The sequence below is a fragment of the Botrytis deweyae genome (assembly GCF_014898535.1).
Source record: "Botrytis deweyae strain B1 chromosome Unknown BDEW_015, whole genome shotgun sequence".
NCBI classification, from domain to species: domain Eukaryota; kingdom Fungi; phylum Ascomycota; class Leotiomycetes; order Helotiales; family Sclerotiniaceae; genus Botrytis; species Botrytis deweyae.
The window spans coordinates 595,299-615,402 of NW_024066222.1; the positions used below are offsets into that span (position 1 = coordinate 595,299).

The window sequence follows — 20,104 nt, forward strand, 5'->3', positions numbered from 1 at the left end:
TCATACAAACCACACTCATACAAACCACACTCATACAAATCGCAATACGCAGAAGAATACGCAGAAGAATATCGTACACAGATCCGAATCAGAGACGACAAGATTATCAAAACAAGATTATCAAACATAGACACCTACCTCCTTCCATTTACGCACTCAGCCTCAGCCTCCGCTCAGCTAGAAATTCTATCATTCTATCTATCCAACACTGGGACTTTAGAATCTTGATATTGAAAAGAAATAGGAGTGAGAAGGCTCAACAAATCAGAAAAGGGAGACCCCAGGGGGGGGGAAAACAAAAAAGATACCCCTTCCCAGGCAATGAGCTCGCTTATTAATTTCGTGAGAGAGTGATGTATTTTTATTTTCTCACCTGGCTCATTATCATGAGTGTTACTATACTATATAATAATACCGCTTGAATTGATTGATTAGCATGTGGGTATATTTTGATCGATCGATCTGTTGTGCTTGCTTGTTTGTATATACTATATATATATATTGGTATTCCAAAGAAAAGATGACAAATCTCTCTCTCTCTCTCTCTCTCTCTCTCTCTCTCTCTCTCTCTCTCTCTCTCTCTCTCTCTCTCTCTCTCACTCTTTCTGCATCTCTCGAACTCTTCAACTATCCAACCATTCGTCTATAGATCATATCCACCTCCCACCCTTCTATCATCATCTAAACAGCAAATCATTGGTATCTCGCGCAACATCAACATCAACATCGACTTCAGCTTGTACGCCACTCCAAACATACTCCCACTACATACTATCCTCCAACCTCTTACTTCTCACCTTCTGCCAACCCTCCTTCTCCTTCTTCCCCCCATCTTTCTCCAATCCCATACCCCTCTCTACCCACTGCTGACTCCCCATCTCACTCAATCGACTCAGCGCTCTCGCAAACGCGAATCTTTCTTCATCTCCACTAAAGATGCTACTATTCTTCAACATATTCATATTCATTCCCAAATCATCCATCATCATTCTCATTGCATCATCAAGTTCTTCTCCTTCATTACCTTCTTTCTGCCCTTTCTTATCCTCCACTTCTTTCTTCATGCTATCTTGAATTTCTTCCTTCGACAAAAATAACTGCGTCAGCGGTACCGCAGTCGTCAAGACAAGCTTGGCACGAGATTCATAGACGGCATCGATGAACGTGATAAAACGACGAGCGAGATCACGTTGTTGATGTGTCATCCCAGGAACATTCGTAACGATAAATGCGTCGTAGCTTCGCATAAGTTCAATGTAGTCCGCTGCGCTAGTTGGTTTTCCAATCAACTCATCAAACGTAAACATAGCGGCTTTACCACTAACTTTCGGAACGTGAATTGCCCGACCCCAGACATGTTGAGTTTCTGAATGAGGGGTAGATTGTTCAGGGTCACCAAGAAAACGGAACCATTTTTCCGCATGAGTAGGCGCGTGAGCGTCTAGAGGACAATGATAGACGCCGGAAGGAGGACGAGGAATCTTTCGGTAATCTGTGGGACTGTCGAGGTTGATTACGTGGAGGCGGGACTTGAGGAGATTGATACAAGGAATGAAAGATTCTCTTTGAATACCGTTACGGTAAAGGTCGTCCGGATGACGATTGGAGGTGGTGACAAGAACGACTCCATGGGACATCAAAGATTCCAGAAGTCTATGAAAGATGAGCAGAGGAACAAAAATCAAGTCGAAGAAAAAAGGGGACAATACCTTCTCAAGATCATAGCATCCGCCACATCTGTGCATTGAAATTCATCAAAACACAGCACATTTCCCTTTTCCGCAATGTCCGCTGCCACAAAAGGTACAGCATCAATATCATTTCCGTACTGCATTTTCATTTTGTGTAACCTCTTATGAACATCCTGCATAAAATTGTGGAAATGGATCCTCGTTTTCGATGCTACACTACTTGGCAGTGTCTCATAAAACATATCCATCAACATAGTCTTTCCACTTCCTACATCTCCATATAAATAAAGTCCTCGAGGAAGGTTCTCTGGTATTTCCTTCAAGGCCGATTCCTTGGGTTTGTTTCCAAATATACGTCCAAACATGGAAGTTGGCCGAGGTTGAAGAGATTCGAGGGTTGGGTGAACAATCGCGGGCGCATTATAATATCGCAATTCGTCGTGGAGATGTTGAAGATTCTGTATAATGCCTAGAAGCATAATTCGTCAGAATTTGTTACGGGAAGTGAATATGCATATATGTTGCTGACCTCTCTGGTGTTCATCGTCCCTCAATTGTCCCGATGCAACGCGCGCATTGTATTCCTTCATAGGTCCTCGATCATCCGGATTTTCTGCAGCAATTTTAGCAAATGTTTTCTGTTGGCGAGAACGATCATGTACCATTTTGTACAGTTGCCAAAGACCTTCGCTGCCCTGCGATGAAAGATGCGGGAAGGGCCAGTAAACGTCTTGGTGTTAATGAAGTAGCATCTAAGTTTGAGGCTGCTTTCCTTGGTCCCAATGCGATCGCAGAGATATATCTCCTTCCATTTCCGCCGCTGAGATCACAGCGATTCATACATATCCAACTCCTTGAACCTTTATATGTACTTCTAGAATTCGCGGATAAGAGTTGGAAGGATCGCGCCGATGTAGTTCGTAGTTTCATAATGACTGTAAATTGCAAGATGCGCCGCTTACGAAAAAAAAAAAAGTCTATATGCGCATGCTGTAGTAAAAGAAAGGGCAAAAGAAAATATATATCTGGGTTTCTGGTGGATTTATAAATTCTTGATTGTACTCTTAAACCCTCTCCAGAGATATGTTCGCGGAATTAGTACGGGATCTGAATAATTTATAGTGGGGGTTTCATCGGAAGGGATACCTCGGATGTGTGACCAGAGGCTGAAACTCGTGAACTTGACTCGAGAATAGATAAATCCGTAGACACGCTCACATGCTCGAGAGATGAGACAGCGCACGCCCTGACTAGACTTGGAGTAATTGATATCACTACATACAAACAGTACTGCTATATTGAATTACCACTGGTCCATCAACACACTTGTCGGAACTCATTCTGAGTGAAGCATTTATTGTCAAGGTCAATGAATGATAATACTGTTTGAACGTGATAAATCTATGGAGTAATAAATCGGAATATCAAATAGCTTCAACGAATTAAATATAATGATTAGATCTATCATCTACTGATCTCATAGCTATGCAAAACCGGATAATGTAAAAAGAGGAGAAATGAGCTCACAGTGTGGCACTGATAACCGGAGCAGAAAAGAGTAATGGCATAGATCTGCCAAGGTAGAATATCAAACCTCCACAATCAGATCATTCCCCACAAGGGACGGGGGAGGTCTGATTGAAGACGAGAAATCTGTCCACCTGTGCCCATTTCCTTTATACCGACATAGGCCTCGCGACGAGCGGGATCGCCAACTGTGATAGATCGAGAAGTGAGACCGTAGTAAGATGCAATCGAATGGACAAGCCAGCGTCTATAAGAATGTTAGGACGAACTCTCAAACGATCAGGAATATAACATACCCGAAGCTTGCCCCTGTATCGTCAGCTAAAGAATCGAAGACTAGTTTTTCTCTTTGTAACTCTTCTTCCACTAGATTCCGTTGTTCATCACTCATTGTGCCATTTCTTCCAATGAACACAATCTCTTCATCCTCACTATCCATTTCATCTTCCTTCATCTGTCCTAGGATTTTCTGCTTTCCTTCATACTCTTGCACGAATTTTCTCACCTCCTCCTCCAAGTCTTGCAAAAGGCTCTTAGCTCCCTTGCTTTTCTTGAGCTTCTGCCTTAAATCTTGCGGGACACGACCTCTCTCCTCACAGCTGCCAGATTTTCTTGCTTTATCCAATTTCTTTTCAGCAGCAATTTCCTCAGCTCGGTGACGAACACCCGCATCCCACAAAGGAGCCAAGTAATATGGTACGTGATGAACGGGGTAGGTCGGGCGAACTTCCCAGTCACTTGGAAGTGGTGGTTGGGCATTTGGAACATGGAGAAGATGATCTGCGAATGCAATTCAAATCAGCAATCAATGTCATTCGCACTCGGTCTTCCGAATTTCCCGAGTATCGCGTTGTGTGACAAGGCATGCTTTGATGGTTGAGATCGAAATGCCAAATGAGTGGCAACTTCAATTTTACATCACCATTCATCAATAGCACTCACCGTTCTCCCATCTTTGGCGTCTACGACTGCCCTCCTTTCCCCTCAGCAATGTCTCTCTGTGTTTTTGGCTATCGCGTTTCAAAAGTTCTTTGCGAGGTTTGTAGGCAATAGGCCTTGAGGGTGTCGCGTCTTTGGGAAGCTCGTCCTGTTCGAGGGGAATAGAGAGTGTAACTCCAGTACCGCGAGCAGTGGGAGAAACATTGAGTGATTCTAAAGCAGAGACCGTCCAGGCTTCGATATCTGGACCTGCTAGACCGGACGCCTGTTGTGCGGGTGGCGGGACTGATGAATAGATTGCCATTTTGATTCAAGATAAGGAATTGAGCAAAGTAATATCTTAATTTGTCTGATTGAAATTGGGAAGGGATAGTGTAGAGATGAAGTTCTGAAGATGACAGGTATCCGGATGAACGAGCTGTTAATAAGAAGAAGAACTGCCTATCTGACTGCTAAGTATACACGCAGCAGAAGAGAGATATACTTGCTGGTTGATTGATCGAATAGGAGTCATATGGATACCTATCTACCAGACTAGTAAGGAAGTGATGGCTGACGTCCGATAAGGCACGGCCGCACAGGGTAATCCACTTTGAACCAATCATGCATGAATCAATTGAATCGTGCCATCATCGAACGCGGTGGGTAGAAGATTAGGAATTGGTCGATTTGAAGGTACCTATCGTACAGAGAGAGCAATGTAGGAATACGGTACCGTGTTTCAAGTACTTCAACCGTCGAATGAATCATTTAGTTTCTTGATTCATTTTCTGAATAATTAGGTAATTGAATTGAAGCCACCTGCACCTCTGACCCTGATATATATCTTGCATAATCTCAATGCATAACACATGTAAATCTTACAGCCACCAGATATTCCATACAGATTACTGATAGATGCTTCCACACCATATAATACCTTCCAAATTCTCTTGTAAATACAAAAAATCCAATATAATCATCCCTGATGACGTGTGAAGCAACCAATCATACAATACAAAGCCACTCATAGCTTTGCAAATGCAAGCTCATAAACCAAACCAAGAGTCAAACGAGCATGCTGAAGCATGTGGTCAAAGTTCAAGTACTTGATGGAGTCGTCCGAAGTATGGATATGATTATCGGAATACTTGAAGTCGCTCTCGATGACGAAAGCAGAGGCGTATCCAGCCTTTGAAGCGCTAGCATGGTCAGAGCATGCATAACCACACTTTGTTTCGACATATGGAATATCACAGTACTAAATCGTGTAAGCAGAGAAACAAGAAACTATGACTCCCAATGCTTATTGTAAGCAACTTACCTCGGTAACGATCTTTTTGATAAAATCCGTCAAATCAGGGTCGACAAAATCGGTGATCACACCAACACTCTCTGGCTCCCCAGCATCCAAAGTCTTTTGGGTGTATCCGGTCATATCCTGTTGAAGCATTGCCTTGATATCTCGACCAGTCTTCTCATATTCGGAGAAAATGGCTTGACTGCCGAGCAAACCACCTTCTTCAGCCGAGTACCTGATTAGATGTTAGAATCATGCATGTGAATTCAAGGCGACTGATCGATTGGGTTGGTATAATAAGAAGAGGGTCAGCTACCAGTGAAATTCAACAGTGTTCTCTCCCTTTCCTTCAATGACATCCTTGGATGTAAGCAATACACGAAGGGTTTCGAGAATAGTCACAGTTCCACTTCCATCATCATCAGCTCCGGGGGCAGATAGAATAGAAGGTAAGAAGAGGTTTATAGAGTCCTGATGTGCGCCTACAACAACGGTCGAGTTCTTCTGTCCGGGAATTGTAGCAATGATACTATTTTGTCCCCATGAATGTTTGAAATGACGAGCGTTGGCTCCGTATTTATCGGCTCCAGCATCCTTGATCAACCCTTGAACTTGCTCCAAGAGCCATTCTGAGGATTGACGACCATAGTCGGACTTGTAATATCTGGTGTGGAAACTAGTGAAGGTCTTAAGGTTCTCATGCATATTAGACTTGTTCAAGTCTTTCAGTAGCGGTTTGAGGTCTTTCTGAAGGGTTGGCTTTGATGGAAACTTCGCCTTGACCGATGAAGCCTTGAAGGTCCCAAGTTCTGGAGTTTCCGTAATGTCCATAAAGTTCTGTCCATTCTTCGCGATATCAGCTAAAGCTTCTCTGGGTTGCACAGTAGACATACTCTTCTTAATTCCCATTTCTCTTCTTCTGTAACCCATTGTTGTTTGCCAGGGGCGATCTCGATCAGATAACGCTCATTATCCACGACATTAGAGTTTAGGATAACTTGATCCTTTTCGTGTTGTTCAACAAATCTTGCCGATGCAAGAGATGCCGAGAGAGCTAAGAGTGACAAGTTTGTGAGCTTCATGATGGATGTATGATGGATGTTCGGAATGTTTGATGTTATGTTGTAATTCGGTGTACGAGATATGTTGATAAGAGCTTCGGTACCTGAATGGATGGAGCTGGTGATAACCTTAGACAATCCAAGGATTAAGGATTAGCTTCCTTAGATTCCGAATAAAACAATGTGGCTGGTGTCACGCTTTTTGAGCTGATTATAAGGTTACTATCTTTGAACTTCATAATTCCAAGGTTGCTTTTGACTTTCTACTTTTTATGACCAAGCCGGAATTGATTTATAATGTGATGATCTCGAGTTTATGGAAAATCAATTTTGGAAAGTGCATTCCGGTGTTCGATGTTATTAAATATACGAAATCACTCATATCAGGTAGGTAGGCAAGACAAATAACCAACATTGTAAGGTCTTAGGTATGGTGAAACATGTAACTCGCATGGTTTGGCGCAACAATTTGCTTGTCCGAATGTATTACATGTAGAAGATGTATATTTAGATATTTATAATCCTGTTTTCATGTCACGAGAGGTACTTTCCTACACAAGCCTACTACATACATGTTGGAAGGTTTGCTCCGGTATAATAAGTTCATCGATGATCTCTCTCCCCCTTTATCAGCACCTACTTGTATCCGAGATTGACTCGGAATTTTGTCGGGTTGGCCATCGTTACTACATATATCAAGTCACTTGAAAAGATTCATATTGTATTATACCAATACTTCCAGTCAATTAGTCGGTTAGTCAGTCAGGGTGAATGTGTACATGTCTAGTCCCGTCTAGAGTATTGATAGAATAGACAGAATGTCTTTAGTCGATGATTGTTAGACAGCCAAACTGCCACATTTATCAAACTTGAGCACAACTCAAAAGGCTGACCCGTGAATGGACAAGTTCTCAATGGTATTATGCAACGGGAATTCCACAATTGCATATACTCAGTAGCACACGGAGTATCTTCCATGTGCATGTGCTGGTACAGTAGGCACCTTGTTAGTAGTATCTTTCCGCGTGTTTCCTTTTTCTCAATTGGCCACCGCGTCTCGCTCCGCCCAGTATTGTATCACATTGCCAGTGAAAATCATTGATATTCGACCACCTCAGCTCCTCAGTCACCTCGTTAGACCAATCCTCGTAGGAGGACGACCAGTGGACGATAATCCAAGTTTCGAATTGAACGAATGAGAGGATCGCTTGAGTTTGTTAGCTGGTTGTGAGTGCGGGGTAAATCACAGATCGTGTGCATTTTTAGTGTTTTTAGTGTTGGTAGTGTTGGTAAGGTTACTAGTCGTTTCAAGGGTCCCCGTCTTCCCGTACGTCATGCTTGCTACTCGAGTTGAAGCTTGATTTCCCATTCCTCAAGTTTATATAGGTCGAGGGTTACGGTAGGTGGGCAAGCGACTTCTCTAGTTCCCTTCCCTTCCTTCCAATAATAAAGTCAAACTTAATTTTATTATTCTGGTGAAGTTGTGAATGATGCTACAGCTCAATTAACGACGAGACTACTCTTACCATTCTTCGTAATACCAAAGCGTGATACTCCAAAGACCAAAGATACCCAGATACCCCGATACACAGATACCCATCTTGCTTTGTTTTGCCCGTCGCTCATACTTGGTACGTATTATCTTGTTTGTCCCTTCCCCTCCTTTCAACTGCACTTACTAAAGAGAAATGTCACCAATCAGCCTCCTTCTAAATCAAGACCGTCTACTTTCTTGACAAAGTCAACGAACCCCAACAAACTCATATCCATACATCCTACGTGATTCTCTCGATTCTCGCAGACCCAGCCTAAACAGTTTCACGATGAGTCCTTCATTTGCGCAAGGTACTTTCTCTTTCAAATCCATTCCTATATATTTGTAGACTAACGGTATGGCACACAGCGAACCCATTCGCGCGACGAGATACCCATCCAATCCAAGCAATCTGGACATATAAAATATGTACAATTATATCCTGGTTGTTGATGGTAGTAGTCACCTTCTACTACAACTTCCACGCACCTCAAGATGACAAGCACAGTTGGCGTCATACCATTTGGGAGCAGAATAAGATACACCACACACCATTTGCTATGAATGCTTTCATCGCTTCATTCTATTGGTACGATTCTATCCTACAGCATCCAAGAGCTTACATCATTAACACATTCTTAGGTTGTTCCTCTTCATTCTTCAAATTGGATATGTCCTTCACCTCTTCAGCGACGAAGTTGAACATGTCAACGCCGCAGCATCAGTTGGAAGTCATTTCATTCTTAACAATCTCTTGCAATTTGCATTCGTCATGCTGTTCGTTCGATCTCACTTTGTATGGGCTGAGATTGTATTGATCATCAATTTCTTCAACCTTTCCTCTCTCTACTTCCGTCATAATACCACCCCAAGATTCATCCATATGCCCGCTACCTCCGGTCCACTCGCTTGGACATTTGTAGCTTTGTATTGGAACGGGGCTATCGCCGTTGGGGCTCACAACCTTCCTGCACGTATCATAGCAAATGTTGCAATCTGGGGCATCTTAGTATATGGACTCTTCTTCCTTGCTGCTTACAAGGTACGTTTGAATGATTCAGAACTCTAAGTGTGAACCACAAAGTTTCTAGAAATACTGACTAGGTATTAGGATTACACCATGGGATTTGCCCTCAGTATCATCACGGCAGCCATCGGCGTTGGCCAATTCTTCACAAAAGTATTCGCTCTTCAGTGGATCTTTGCTTTTACCATAATGGGTACTCTCTTCCTTGCTACATTGATAGTTGCCGTTCCTGGAATTTTCGGCAAGGAGATTTCATTCAGAAGAGAAACTCCACTCGCTTCGGAGGATCAAGAGAGAGCCCCTCTTTTGGACGATCACTAAATTGATGGAAATGACTGGGCTATTGTGGTTTCAATCATTACCTAGGTATAACTTGTTCATGGATATCTTAATATAACGAGGTTTAGTCAAATTCTGAGATCCAAACTTGATGCAGGAGGGCTTCAAAATAGTACGGGAAATTTGTGGTATCATGTCTTGGGGACCCTCTGGGTTAATAGGTGTTACGCATGGATTTGGGGGATGTTCTTCCATTTTTATTTCTTCTTTTGGTTGTTTGACGGATAATGCGAAATCTATCACACTTCTAGGTTCAGGGCTATCAGACAAATTGGATCTGTGTATGCATCAAAATTGAATCATTCTCCTTTATATGGATTTTTACAACTGGATTTGCCGTGATGACCTCATGCCTTTTGCAACAATTGAATGACCATCTTTCAGGTTAGAAGTCGAACCTACCTAGTGTAGTGATTCAAGTCTTTCAATTGCCAATACTTCTAGTGCACAGATAAGTATAATGATGGATTCTATTCTCAGTGAATTGATCAATAGGTGCTGAAACCCAGCAAAGTAGCAATAAGTCACTATGTATATACACTGAGAGGCTTTCACAAGTTGGATGCTGATGAAGGTTAGGTATTAGTTGACGCGGAAATCCGTCTCATCAGGTGTTTTCGCGTAGTGGGGCCGAGCTTCTGTGTCGGATAACAAACTTTGGGGAGAAAAACCCTTCGATAACACAATTTGGTGATTCGATAGATACAATTCCCCTCATGTCTTTGCGGATGAAGAGCGACATGTGTAGCGCCACTATGAGACAAATTTACCATACAGCACCTATATGACCAATTTTCACTCAATATGCCACGAGCATTCCCGCTTCCTGTTAACATTGGAACCGACATTTGCAGAATCAGTCGCATTCAGGATATCCTAACGAAGCATCAATCGAAATATGCACATCGATTTATCAGAAGGATATTCACTCCACAGGAGCAAGTGTGGTATCGACCGAGGTTATTGCCATTGATCGAATACCTCTATTTTATGGAACGAAGGGAGTTTATTCAGGGGAAAATAGAAAAGCAAGAAAGATGGAAGGCGAAAAGCTTGGAGGCGTTGATAGGACTCGTTACGCCGAAAGAGACGCCTCTGCTGAATAGTACTGCCGCGAATGATAGCCCTGTCGGTTCTTTGATATGGCCTACCCACGGCGCGCAAGAAGATCTGAAGAAATTGACAAAAGAGGAAGAGGAATCAATTTTACTTCAATTGAAAGAAAATGTGCACGGAGTTGCGAGATTTGTGGCTGGCCGGTGAGTTTATTGAAGTCGAGATTCGCGCAACAGGCTATGGCTAACTCCACACTATTCAGTTTTGCGGCGAAAGAAGCAGCGAAGAAAGCATTTAGCAAAAGAAAATTGAATTTCCACGACATTACAATTGACAGCCCATCTCTGGATAACCTCAGGTCTAGAGCACCCGTCACACTCATTAAATCAGCAGCAGGACAGGAGGACCAGATAGTACCGATGAGTATAAGTCATGATGGAGATTATGCGACTGCTGTGTGTATGTCTTGTGAGGATGTTGCTCCTCCACCTACGCCAGATCTTCAACAGATAGAACCTATGTTAGCCCGCCTTCTCGATGAAATAACGATTAAACGATTAGAGCTACCGGCAGTATCATCCAGATCTTTAGACAAGGGCAAACGAACACCCGATTCAAGCCTGAAAGATTCTACTTTAGAAAAATCTTCAGAAAGACTTTCGACTCCACTCCAGAAGATACCGGTAAAATTGACAAGTCCAATTACTGGAAGGTTGTCAGAAATTTTGAATTCTACTCCGGGCGGTGGATCAAAGATCTCGGTTCCTGAAGTCAAGGAAGATCTGAACGATTCCGAAGTCTCGGATCTTGTTCAACCTGGGGCCTCTTCATCTTCTATGAACGACGTGATTGATAGTAATTCGGATGTTTCAAAAATTCCAATTCATGATCCGTCAGAAGCCTCATTGCCCGCATCTAATGACCCAGCGATCAGATATCATTTGAGTCGTGCAAGTGCCTTCAATTCTTTCAATGTTGATCTGCTGAACAAATCTTTCAACCGTAACTCTCCTGATTCACAAGCCAGAGGATTTAATTATAAGGGCATCCAAATGAGTGGCTACCAACCGACCGAAGACACACAGAATAGGACAGAGTTTGTACAGGAATCTGATAATACTCCTTTTTCTCAACCCAAAGGTCGTTCATCCACGTGGATTGGAAGATCTGACAACCAATCGACCGAATACCCTCAACATGATCGAGGTTTTTCACAACCATCTAATGATGCTCTTGTTCATCGCTCTGATGTTTGGACATGTAAATCGGAAGGATGTGGTTGTCAAAACAGTATCTATGATCACCGGTGTGTGAACTGTGGTACCGAGCGCCTTGAGGGTTGGGCCAATTGGATAGATCTAGACAGTAAATATAATGAAAGGTTGGCAGAATCCTCGAATCATGTTGGGCTCCCATTTAAGATCGATCCGGCTCAAGAGGAAGAGAAAAAGATGAGGATAGCAAATCGTCAAGCGAGACTACACGAACGATCGCAAAGTATCTATGGATTGCCAACATATTTAGATCCTAAAATAATCAAAAAGAATGTCGAGAACAGTCTTAATGTCATAGGAATTCCCCTCGGCACAACGAATGAAGAATTAATCGAGGCTTTCAAGGGAAGATGTACAGCCATAAAAGGATATGTCAGGTATTCGAAACGGGGCACTGTGTATGGTTCAGTCGTCTTATCACGAGAGCGCGAAGCAAATAAACTGCGACATATGGATAGAAAACCCAACGAATTACCCAAGATCAGGGGCCACAAGCTAAGAATGGTCAAGGCGGATGATTGGCTCAGAGCATTCCTGAGGGAGTATGGATCAGGCGCTCGAATTTGGGACTGGAGGGCGGATTTCTGGACCACGGATGTTTTCCATCGGTATGATAAGAAGGAGTGTGAGGAACATGCGAAAGAGCAGCTGGAGGTGTGGAAAGAGATTCAGCGAAAGGAACAGGGGCAACTGGAAGCGGATGAAAAGAAGATGCGGAAGAAATTGGCGAAGTTGGAGAAGGGTTTGGCGGAGAAGGGCACGAGGAAGTTGGCGAAGTTGGTGGATGAAATGAAGCAGAAGTTGGAGATGACGGAGAGGGAAGGGTTGAGGAGGGGGTTGAAGGAGCTGGGGGGAGAGAAGGAATAGATTGGATTGAACTGGATTGGATTGGATTGGATGGTGAGAGGGGAGAGGGAAGAGGGGAGGGAATAGGCCTCTAGATGATGTTTAGATGTGAGGGCCTTGGATGTCCCTTGCGCTGTAAGAATATATATGCTAAGATAAGAGCTTTTGTACATACCGTTTATATTATACATATATACATATACTTTTCTTCACTCACTACGTTTCACGCCAATTAACCAGGTTACGTATATTACATACCTTCCCAGCCTAGGTACCTAGTGTAATTAACAGAACTATCTAATCACCATGATCTAATGCCTATATCGTCTAAATGTAAGTATCGTATCTGTATAAGATTCTAATGGAATGAGTGAGTGAGTGAGTAAGGTCTCGATGAAATTGAATCTACTCTGTATATCGTACTCGAGTAGATATCAAGATAAGGAAGATAGAGAAGATAGAGATCTACGTAACTTATTTGGCTTATCTGACTTTTTCTTACATACTTACATATATCGAAAAAGCTTGGGTTTATGTAAGATTACTTTCTCTCTCTCTCTCTCTCTCTCTCTCTCTCTCTCTCTCTCCTCTTTTATTTATTTTCCAAGTATCTATCTATATAAATCAATATATATATAAGATATATAAGATATATAAGATATATAAGATATATAAGATATATAAGATATATAAGATATATAAGATATATAAGATATATAAGATATATAAGATATATAAGATATATAAGATATATAAGATATATAAGATATATAAGATATATTTCCTCACTTACTTATTTACTTATCTACTCACTCACTTATACCAAATGACTTATAAAGTATATCTATCTATCTATCTATCTATCTATCTATCTATCTATCTATCTATCTATCTATCTATCTATCTATCTATCTAATCTAGTCTAGTCTTACCGAATAGGTAGGTAGGTAGATCCATATAGATAAACAAACTTCCTTCCAGCGAGACGAGGGAAGGGAGGAGAGGAGGGAGAAGTCTGGATTGTGATTGAAGATTGAATTTTGAAGGTGCATGAAGAATGAAGAAAAGGAGGAAGGAGAAAGAGAGGAACGGAGAAAGGGAGGAGCAGAGAGAGATGAAAAGATACCTATCAATAGGTACCTACCAAATAAAATACTCGTATGAGAACTCAGAAGCGAGTATTTAATTAGGCGAAGCTTAGGTACCTACCCTACCTACCTACCTACCTAAGGTATTCTAAAATCTAGGTTTCGAGGTAGAAAACCATGACGTTATAGGTAGTCAACTGTTTATGAGTATTTGATTATCCATCTGTATTTGCTGTCTAGACCTTCACATTTTCCATTTCAACCTCTGAAAGATTGTCAAAGCATAGGAGTTGAATAAGGATGAGAGTGTCTAGTACTCTGTATTCTATGAGTGGAGATGAGTTCTTGATTCGAATTCTTGATTTTCACTTAGCGGTTTGATGGGTGAAAAATAAGTTATTTCATAGTTGAAATCCATCGAATCTTCTGATTAGATCTGGAAATCGAGAACTTTTGCTTTCAGGACTGCAGTTTACATATGGTATCTGAGACCTATTTTCAAAACCACTATCTATCATACCATCATCCCCTCCTCACACCCGAACACCCTCTCACCCTCACACCCTCACACCTCACAACATCACCCCTCCTTAAACCCCAAAAAACTTCCCCGTACTAACATTACACCTACTCCACCATTTTCGCTCCCACAAACTCGCCCAGAAACATCCCGGCAAAAACACCACATACAAACACCACGCTGGCCAAGGATCCCAAATCTCATACGTGCCATCTTTCCACAGTAATACATGTTTACCGAATTCCCACCATTCTCTTACTAGATTTGTGATTCCTTTTTGAAAGCTGATTAAGTGGTATATTGGGAGAAGGACTTTCGTGACAAAATCATGACCGATCCAATAATAACCCCCATTGACGGCTTGGGGAAGAGGAGTTATTGGATCTTCGTTTTCATGGAGTGTGGTTAAAGATGTATCTCCATTTCCATTTGTGATATCGTCGGATAATAGTGACAAATATGCCTCTGCCATTTCTTCCGCAGAATCATTGAGTAGAACCACAGCTGTGTGTGCGCGAGGATTGCATTCAATAGGAAAGAGTTCTTTTTGCAATTTCTCAATTTCCTTAGATGAAGGATGAAGAGAACCCTCTGCGTTCTGAGCAATTTCCTCATCAATTAGAAAATCGAGAGAGAAATGTCCGGTGATTGGGGAATTGGGAGTTCTTTCCGCAGCGCGCTGAATATACAGAGTAGTGTAGTGAAACATGGCTTTTGCGAGAGCCGATGAAGGCGGAAGAGCTTGGTAGTGCATTAACATATCTGAAGAGCGACATGAGACGAATGCGTGGATTTTGCCTTTGAGAACAATACTATGTGTGCAATATTCTCTTCCTTTGATGTATTGCTGAAGAACAAACGGTCTTTTGAGTGAGGGGTTGAGTTTTTGAATATGTTTATCTGTTTGTGTGCGTGACGAAGAGGGGAGGAGAGTCATATCAGCTCTCACACTATCATCGACCATTTCTGGTTTCATGATAAACTGTTTATCCACCGATGATCCATTCTCCGGGTGCAAGATCTCCAAAGCCTCTTCACACGAATGAATTTTATACGTAAGCGGTACATTCAAGCCCAATTCCATCGTATATTTAATGAACGAGAATTTCTCATGCAGCGTCTCCGTCAACCCCACCCCAAACTGCACCGCCGCACATTTCGTATTCCGCTGCACCATTTCCGCTGCTTCCCCATCTTCAATCGCAGACGCGACGCCCGAACAGGATACCCATAAATCCACCTTTTCTTTCTCAATGATATTTACAATATCCCTGGTATATTCCTCCGCGCCCGATTTCCCACCCGGCTTCCGCAGACGGTAGAATTTTCGGAGCGATTTGGAGAAATGTCCAGAGACGGGGATATAGTAGGGTTCGAAATCTGCGCCGATGACCCGGTGGCCTGCGCGGTAGAAGGAGCGCGCGATGCTGAGGCCTTTGCTCATTCCTACCCCTGTTACGAGGATTGTGCGGGGAGGGGATTTAGAGTTTGTGCGCCATTTGCGGGGGTGTTGGATTTGTTTGGGGGTGATGAGAGGAGATATGAGGGTGGAGAGTATAGCTATCGATGTTAAAAGAGGAGTGAAGGCTGCGCAAAGCGTAATGAGGAAGAGATTCTGAAGGTAGTGTAGAATCACTGGAGAACGAGCGTCGAGAGGCATTTTGATTTGATTGATGTGAAGAATCAAATCATTGGAATGTTAAGATGTCAACATGGACAATTGCATTTCTGGAGAAAGGTTTGAAAAATGAGTTGGTTACATTATGTTGTATTTATTAGACAGTTTGCATATTTGGGTTTTGTTGTTGTTGTTGTTGTTGTTGCTGTTGTTGTTGACAGGAATGATGACGACAAGACTTTAGTAGCGTCGTCCCACGATGACTTTGTTTTTCCGAATAACACAATACTGGCTGGCTGACATATCCAGATAGGCATGTTAACAATCATTCCTGAATTTGCTCTGATTCTATTATTCTATTGTTAATTAGTACATCAATGTTTGCACTCACTGGAAAAATCACAACGAAGTCAGAAAATTCAAGACCTCGGAGAACATTATTAAGATCTTTAGCTCGACTACTCTACTCGGGTAACTACATATATACGAGTATCTGCGTAGTTTCAAAAGTTGTCACGTCACATCAAAGTACCGGTATATAAAATTTAGATCCCCTACACGTAACCTCATATCATCTTTCTCCTCCCCAGATGATCGAAGGAGTGTCCTACAATTATATCAGTTTCGAAGTCATGATCAATCCCACACAAAAGGGACCAGATACACGAATAAGATTGACACCCAAAGTTCTAATTCCCCCCGTCTACTTCCAAGATGGTTTGCAAATCAAAAAAGCGTGTCAGAAAAGCTAATCAATCATTTGGTTCGGCTCTGCTCTGCTCTTATGATGGATATAGTAACTGATTTTACGGGAACTATCGATTTCTTTGAAGATGATTTATATACGGTATCATAATACACTGATATATCTACTATTTCGTTTTTACGTTCGAGTTTCTCGACATCTGTTATTGGAATATATGCCTGTAGTATAGATACCTAGATACAAAGAGTACTAAGTAGTATTAGTATCATCTTAAACAGCCTTATAGTTAACTCCAATTGATACGATATGTTTGGCTCATATTGCTATTAAAGCATGTTGTGATGAGCTTTATTTCGAAACTCTTCAAAAATGAAATTCCTACTTTTGTTCGCTTGAATCTGATTCATAAACCGAAGTATCTGATGACTCAACATCAGACTCAATTTTGTATTCCCCAGACTCAGCTTGACGCTGGCCAGCAGCGAGTAGCAGTTTTACGACAGTCTCATGCTTGTTCACAGTAGCCCAGAAAAGCGGTGTTCCACCCGTCGAACTCTTTGAGTTAATTTCAACCTTATCAATCGCGATTAACAGTTTCACAACAGACTCATGTCCATTCTTAGCAGCTTTAAATAAAGCAGTCTCTTGATTGTGGTCCTTCGAATCAGCATCAACCAGGCCAGTTGCTAATAATAGCTTAACAATGTTTTCATGTCCTTCCTCAGCAGCTTGCCAAAACAGCTCCTGTTGATAATAGTTCTCCAGATGATAGTCCTTCCAATCAGCACCTAACGGGCAAGTTGCTAATAATAGCTTCACAATAGCCTCGTGCCCATCTTCAACAGCCAACGATAGTAGCGTAGAATTCCAATTCCGCCAATCGTTCAAGTCAATTTCAACCTGGCCAGTTGCGAGTAGCATTTTCACAACTGCTTCATGTCCACTCTTAACAGCAAGGCATAGTGGTGTTTGACCAGTGCGCCCATCCTTTACATCTGGATGAATCGTATCTAGTAGCAGCTTGACTATATCTTCATGCCCTTTCGCAGCAGCGAATGCTAGTATTGTCCGACCGCATTTACCCACCGACTCATACGAAGATGGCATTTCACCAAATGCTGCCAAATAGTACTCATCTTGTGCTGCTATAAGTCTCTCATCTGCTTCTTCGGATGCTCCCAAGTCATCCAATATCGCTATATCATTCCACAATCTAGTTTCTTTCTCTGAAAATCTTCCGTTCTCTAATCTTGAAATTCCCAAGGCTTGACTGAATGTATTCAAGGTCGTATAGTATTCTTCATCTTGCAAATTTCTATGGGAACTCTCCCAATCCCACACCACTAAAAAACTCCGCAATGACTTCGTCTTTGATTGAAAAACTTGGTGCCAGTCGAAATGAGTTCTCGAATTTAAAGGAGTCGCTGCAATCACGACAACGGCAAAGTGATCCTTACATATCCTGATTATCGAAGGTTTTAAAGCTCCATGTAGAAGACAGATAATATCATGCCTTTGGATAGGTATCGCGGAAGCCTGAAGGGTCCATCTATTTGTGTCGCCAAAGGCACGATAGTGGAATTCAGATACGATTTTTATATGCTGGTTATTGTTCCTTTCTACCGAGGATACCTGGCCCAAAATGACGCCTTTGCATTGAAACACCGCTCTCTGGTTAGAAGTCTTCAGGGGTATATCTTTGCCGAGAACAAAATTGACAACTTGCCGAAATATCTTATCCCAGGAAGTCTCGTAACTGGGTTGCAAGCCAGTCTTTTCAGGATCGTCAGAGCTCATACCAAGTAAAGCATAAACCTTATCGCGACGGTCTGTGGCTTGACGAGTATGGAACATGTCTATCAATTCAGCTAAAGATCGTATCTTCAGGGAGAACATTTCTCGCGAATTCGCTTTAAATTTAGGTTGGAGGCCAGCGCGCTCTATTATGTCAACAACTGAAGGAAGAGTCTGCTGTTCTGGAGAATCTGTATAGTAGAGCTCTAGGGACTTCAATCCCGCGCAGAATGCAGATCCAGCAATGGTTATCGAGCCACACATAATTACGATATGTTGAGCCGCGGCAACTTCCTGAAGCACCTGAAGTAACCCTGTCAACATCGTCTATTAACTTCGGCTGAGAATGTGTTCCTCACCCAGATACGTTGGAACCATGGATTTTGAAGAAGTTTGATTATGTTTTCCTTCTTGATCACTTCCTTTGAGTTTTTTCCTGGCTCTTCATTAGAAGCTACTTGTATGTCCTCAAGTGCTCCCTTTATTTCTTCTATCTCCTCTCCAAGCCAAACTACAACGCGACTCGCACTGTTATAAATCCTTGCCATAAGCTGAACTTGCTGTTTTCTCTCTTCATTGTTATTCTGGTCAATACAAATAGCATCTATCCATAAAACCCTTTCGAAGGAGTGATCTCGAAGACATAACAGAGCAGCATGTAAATTCACTGTGACTTGAAACTGTCTCTTGTCTACAAATATTGGCAAAGTGTTGTCTGGATCACCCCATACATAAGATAGAGCCTCGTACAAGTGAGTTCGTGGAGTTGATCTTCGTAGAGAATAATCTCGGAGCTCGCAATGTAAAGGTGCAGCCTCATCTTCACTTGGTAACAGTCGAAGCAGGCGAATGTTTTCGCCGTTTGCCGGAAGCGATGAATATGAATAGGAAGACATATCAGATGATATCACACATTGAAAATTAGGTAACTTGAAATAGTTTGATAAATGATCTAAAGGAGAAGGTTAGTAGAGTTTTGCTGAATACAAACCTAGAGGTACTCGCTCTCAAGTGCGGGGTCGTCAGCAGCACGTGAGGCCCACCTGACCAGATTTCGCGTTTGTGATGAAGGATGAGAATCCTACGCTATTGTAGAAGAGCAGTTAGCGATGGGAAAAAACAGACAATGGTAAGATACATTTGTCGCGACAAAGTTCCTTGCTGACCTTCGTAGAAAAACACTATAGCGATCTATTCGCGAAGGAGAATAGCAATATTCATTGATATGCCAACTGTTCTACATACTACTACCGAAGAGCACACTTTGCATGATATTTTGGAACCGAAGCATCTTTCAACAGGCCGATAAGTACTTCTAACACACCACCGACAAAAAGGAGTAAGACTACATGAACGGTTGAAGATTTAGACCGATCGATTAGTCCACCGTCCCAACAAAAACCCAGCCCTTCATCCAGCAACAATACACCCAACCAATCTCCACACCCTTGTCGAATCTTCCTTAACCACCCTCCATGCATTCAGCAAGACTACTGCATAGTCTCCTTATATCTTCCCCAATGCTCGATCATTCAATCTCACTATACCTACTAATCATGCCTACCCATCATACCTACCCATCATCTCAACCCCTTTTCAAATCCAAACCTCATTCATCCACTAATTACCTCGACTACACCCACCCACACACCCACCGCTCCATCCCTCTAAGGTTCCTACGAACCCAATCCCATATACACATACAGATATATATACTTACAAGTCCAATCAAAACTCCGCCCCTAACCACCTACTCCCTCCCCACTTGCTCGCCAGACAAACGGACACTATCTGCACCCCAGATT

At 42.3% G+C, this 20,104-nt stretch overlaps 7 protein-coding genes across 7 annotated transcripts; 2 read left to right on the forward strand and 5 right to left on the reverse strand.

Moving 5' to 3' along the window:
• Positions 1–764: 764 nt before the first annotated feature.
• Positions 765–2,621, reverse strand: EAE98_006887 (uncharacterized protein; the record flags this gene model as incomplete). Its single annotated transcript, XM_038954510.1, has 4 exons — positions 765–1,653; positions 1,710–2,160; positions 2,221–2,304; positions 2,354–2,621. 4 exons carry the CDS (start codon positions 2,619–2,621, stop codon positions 765–767), a joined length of 1,692 nt encoding a protein of 563 aa, XP_038809190.1.
• A 377-nt stretch (positions 2,622–2,998) lies between these two features.
• Positions 2,999–4,461, reverse strand: EAE98_006888 (uncharacterized protein; the record flags this gene model as incomplete). The annotated part of the gene is made up of 3 exons (XM_038954511.1): positions 2,999–3,465; positions 3,515–3,998; positions 4,161–4,461. 3 exons carry the CDS (start codon positions 4,459–4,461, stop codon positions 3,294–3,296), a joined length of 957 nt encoding a protein of 318 aa, XP_038809191.1. The 3' UTR covers positions 2,999–3,293.
• Positions 4,462–5,163: 702 nt separating this feature from the next.
• On the reverse strand, positions 5,164–6,518 carry EAE98_006889 (uncharacterized protein; the record flags this gene model as incomplete). The annotated part of the gene is made up of 4 exons (XM_038954512.1): positions 5,164–5,397; positions 5,461–5,671; positions 5,753–6,282; positions 6,330–6,518. The coding sequence occupies 4 exons, from the start codon at positions 6,516–6,518 to the stop codon at positions 5,164–5,166; spliced, it is 1,164 nt and encodes a 387-aa protein (XP_038809192.1).
• Positions 6,519–8,320: 1,802 nt separating this feature from the next.
• On the forward strand, positions 8,321–9,379 carry EAE98_006890 (uncharacterized protein; the record flags this gene model as incomplete). The annotated part of the gene is made up of 4 exons (XM_038954513.1): positions 8,321–8,342; positions 8,401–8,620; positions 8,674–9,073; positions 9,143–9,379. 4 exons carry the CDS (start codon positions 8,321–8,323, stop codon positions 9,377–9,379), a joined length of 879 nt encoding a protein of 292 aa, XP_038809193.1.
• An 822-nt stretch (positions 9,380–10,201) lies between these two features.
• On the forward strand, positions 10,202–12,594 carry EAE98_006891 (uncharacterized protein; the record flags this gene model as incomplete). Its single annotated transcript, XM_038954514.1, has 2 exons — positions 10,202–10,656; positions 10,716–12,594. 2 exons carry the CDS (start codon positions 10,202–10,204, stop codon positions 12,592–12,594), a joined length of 2,334 nt encoding a protein of 777 aa, XP_038809194.1.
• Positions 12,595–14,251: 1,657 nt separating this feature from the next.
• EAE98_006892 (uncharacterized protein) lies at positions 14,252–15,841 on the reverse strand (the record flags this gene model as incomplete). The annotated part of the gene is made up of 1 exon (XM_038954515.1): positions 14,252–15,841. The coding sequence occupies one exon, from the start codon at positions 15,839–15,841 to the stop codon at positions 14,252–14,254; it is 1,590 nt and encodes a 529-aa protein (XP_038809195.1).
• A 1,042-nt stretch (positions 15,842–16,883) lies between these two features.
• On the reverse strand, positions 16,884–19,195 carry EAE98_006893 (uncharacterized protein; the record flags this gene model as incomplete). The annotated part of the gene is made up of 2 exons (XM_038954516.1): positions 16,884–18,602; positions 18,659–19,195. The coding sequence occupies 2 exons, from the start codon at positions 19,193–19,195 to the stop codon at positions 16,884–16,886; spliced, it is 2,256 nt and encodes a 751-aa protein (XP_038809196.1).
• Between the last annotated feature and the right edge of the window lie 909 nt (positions 19,196–20,104).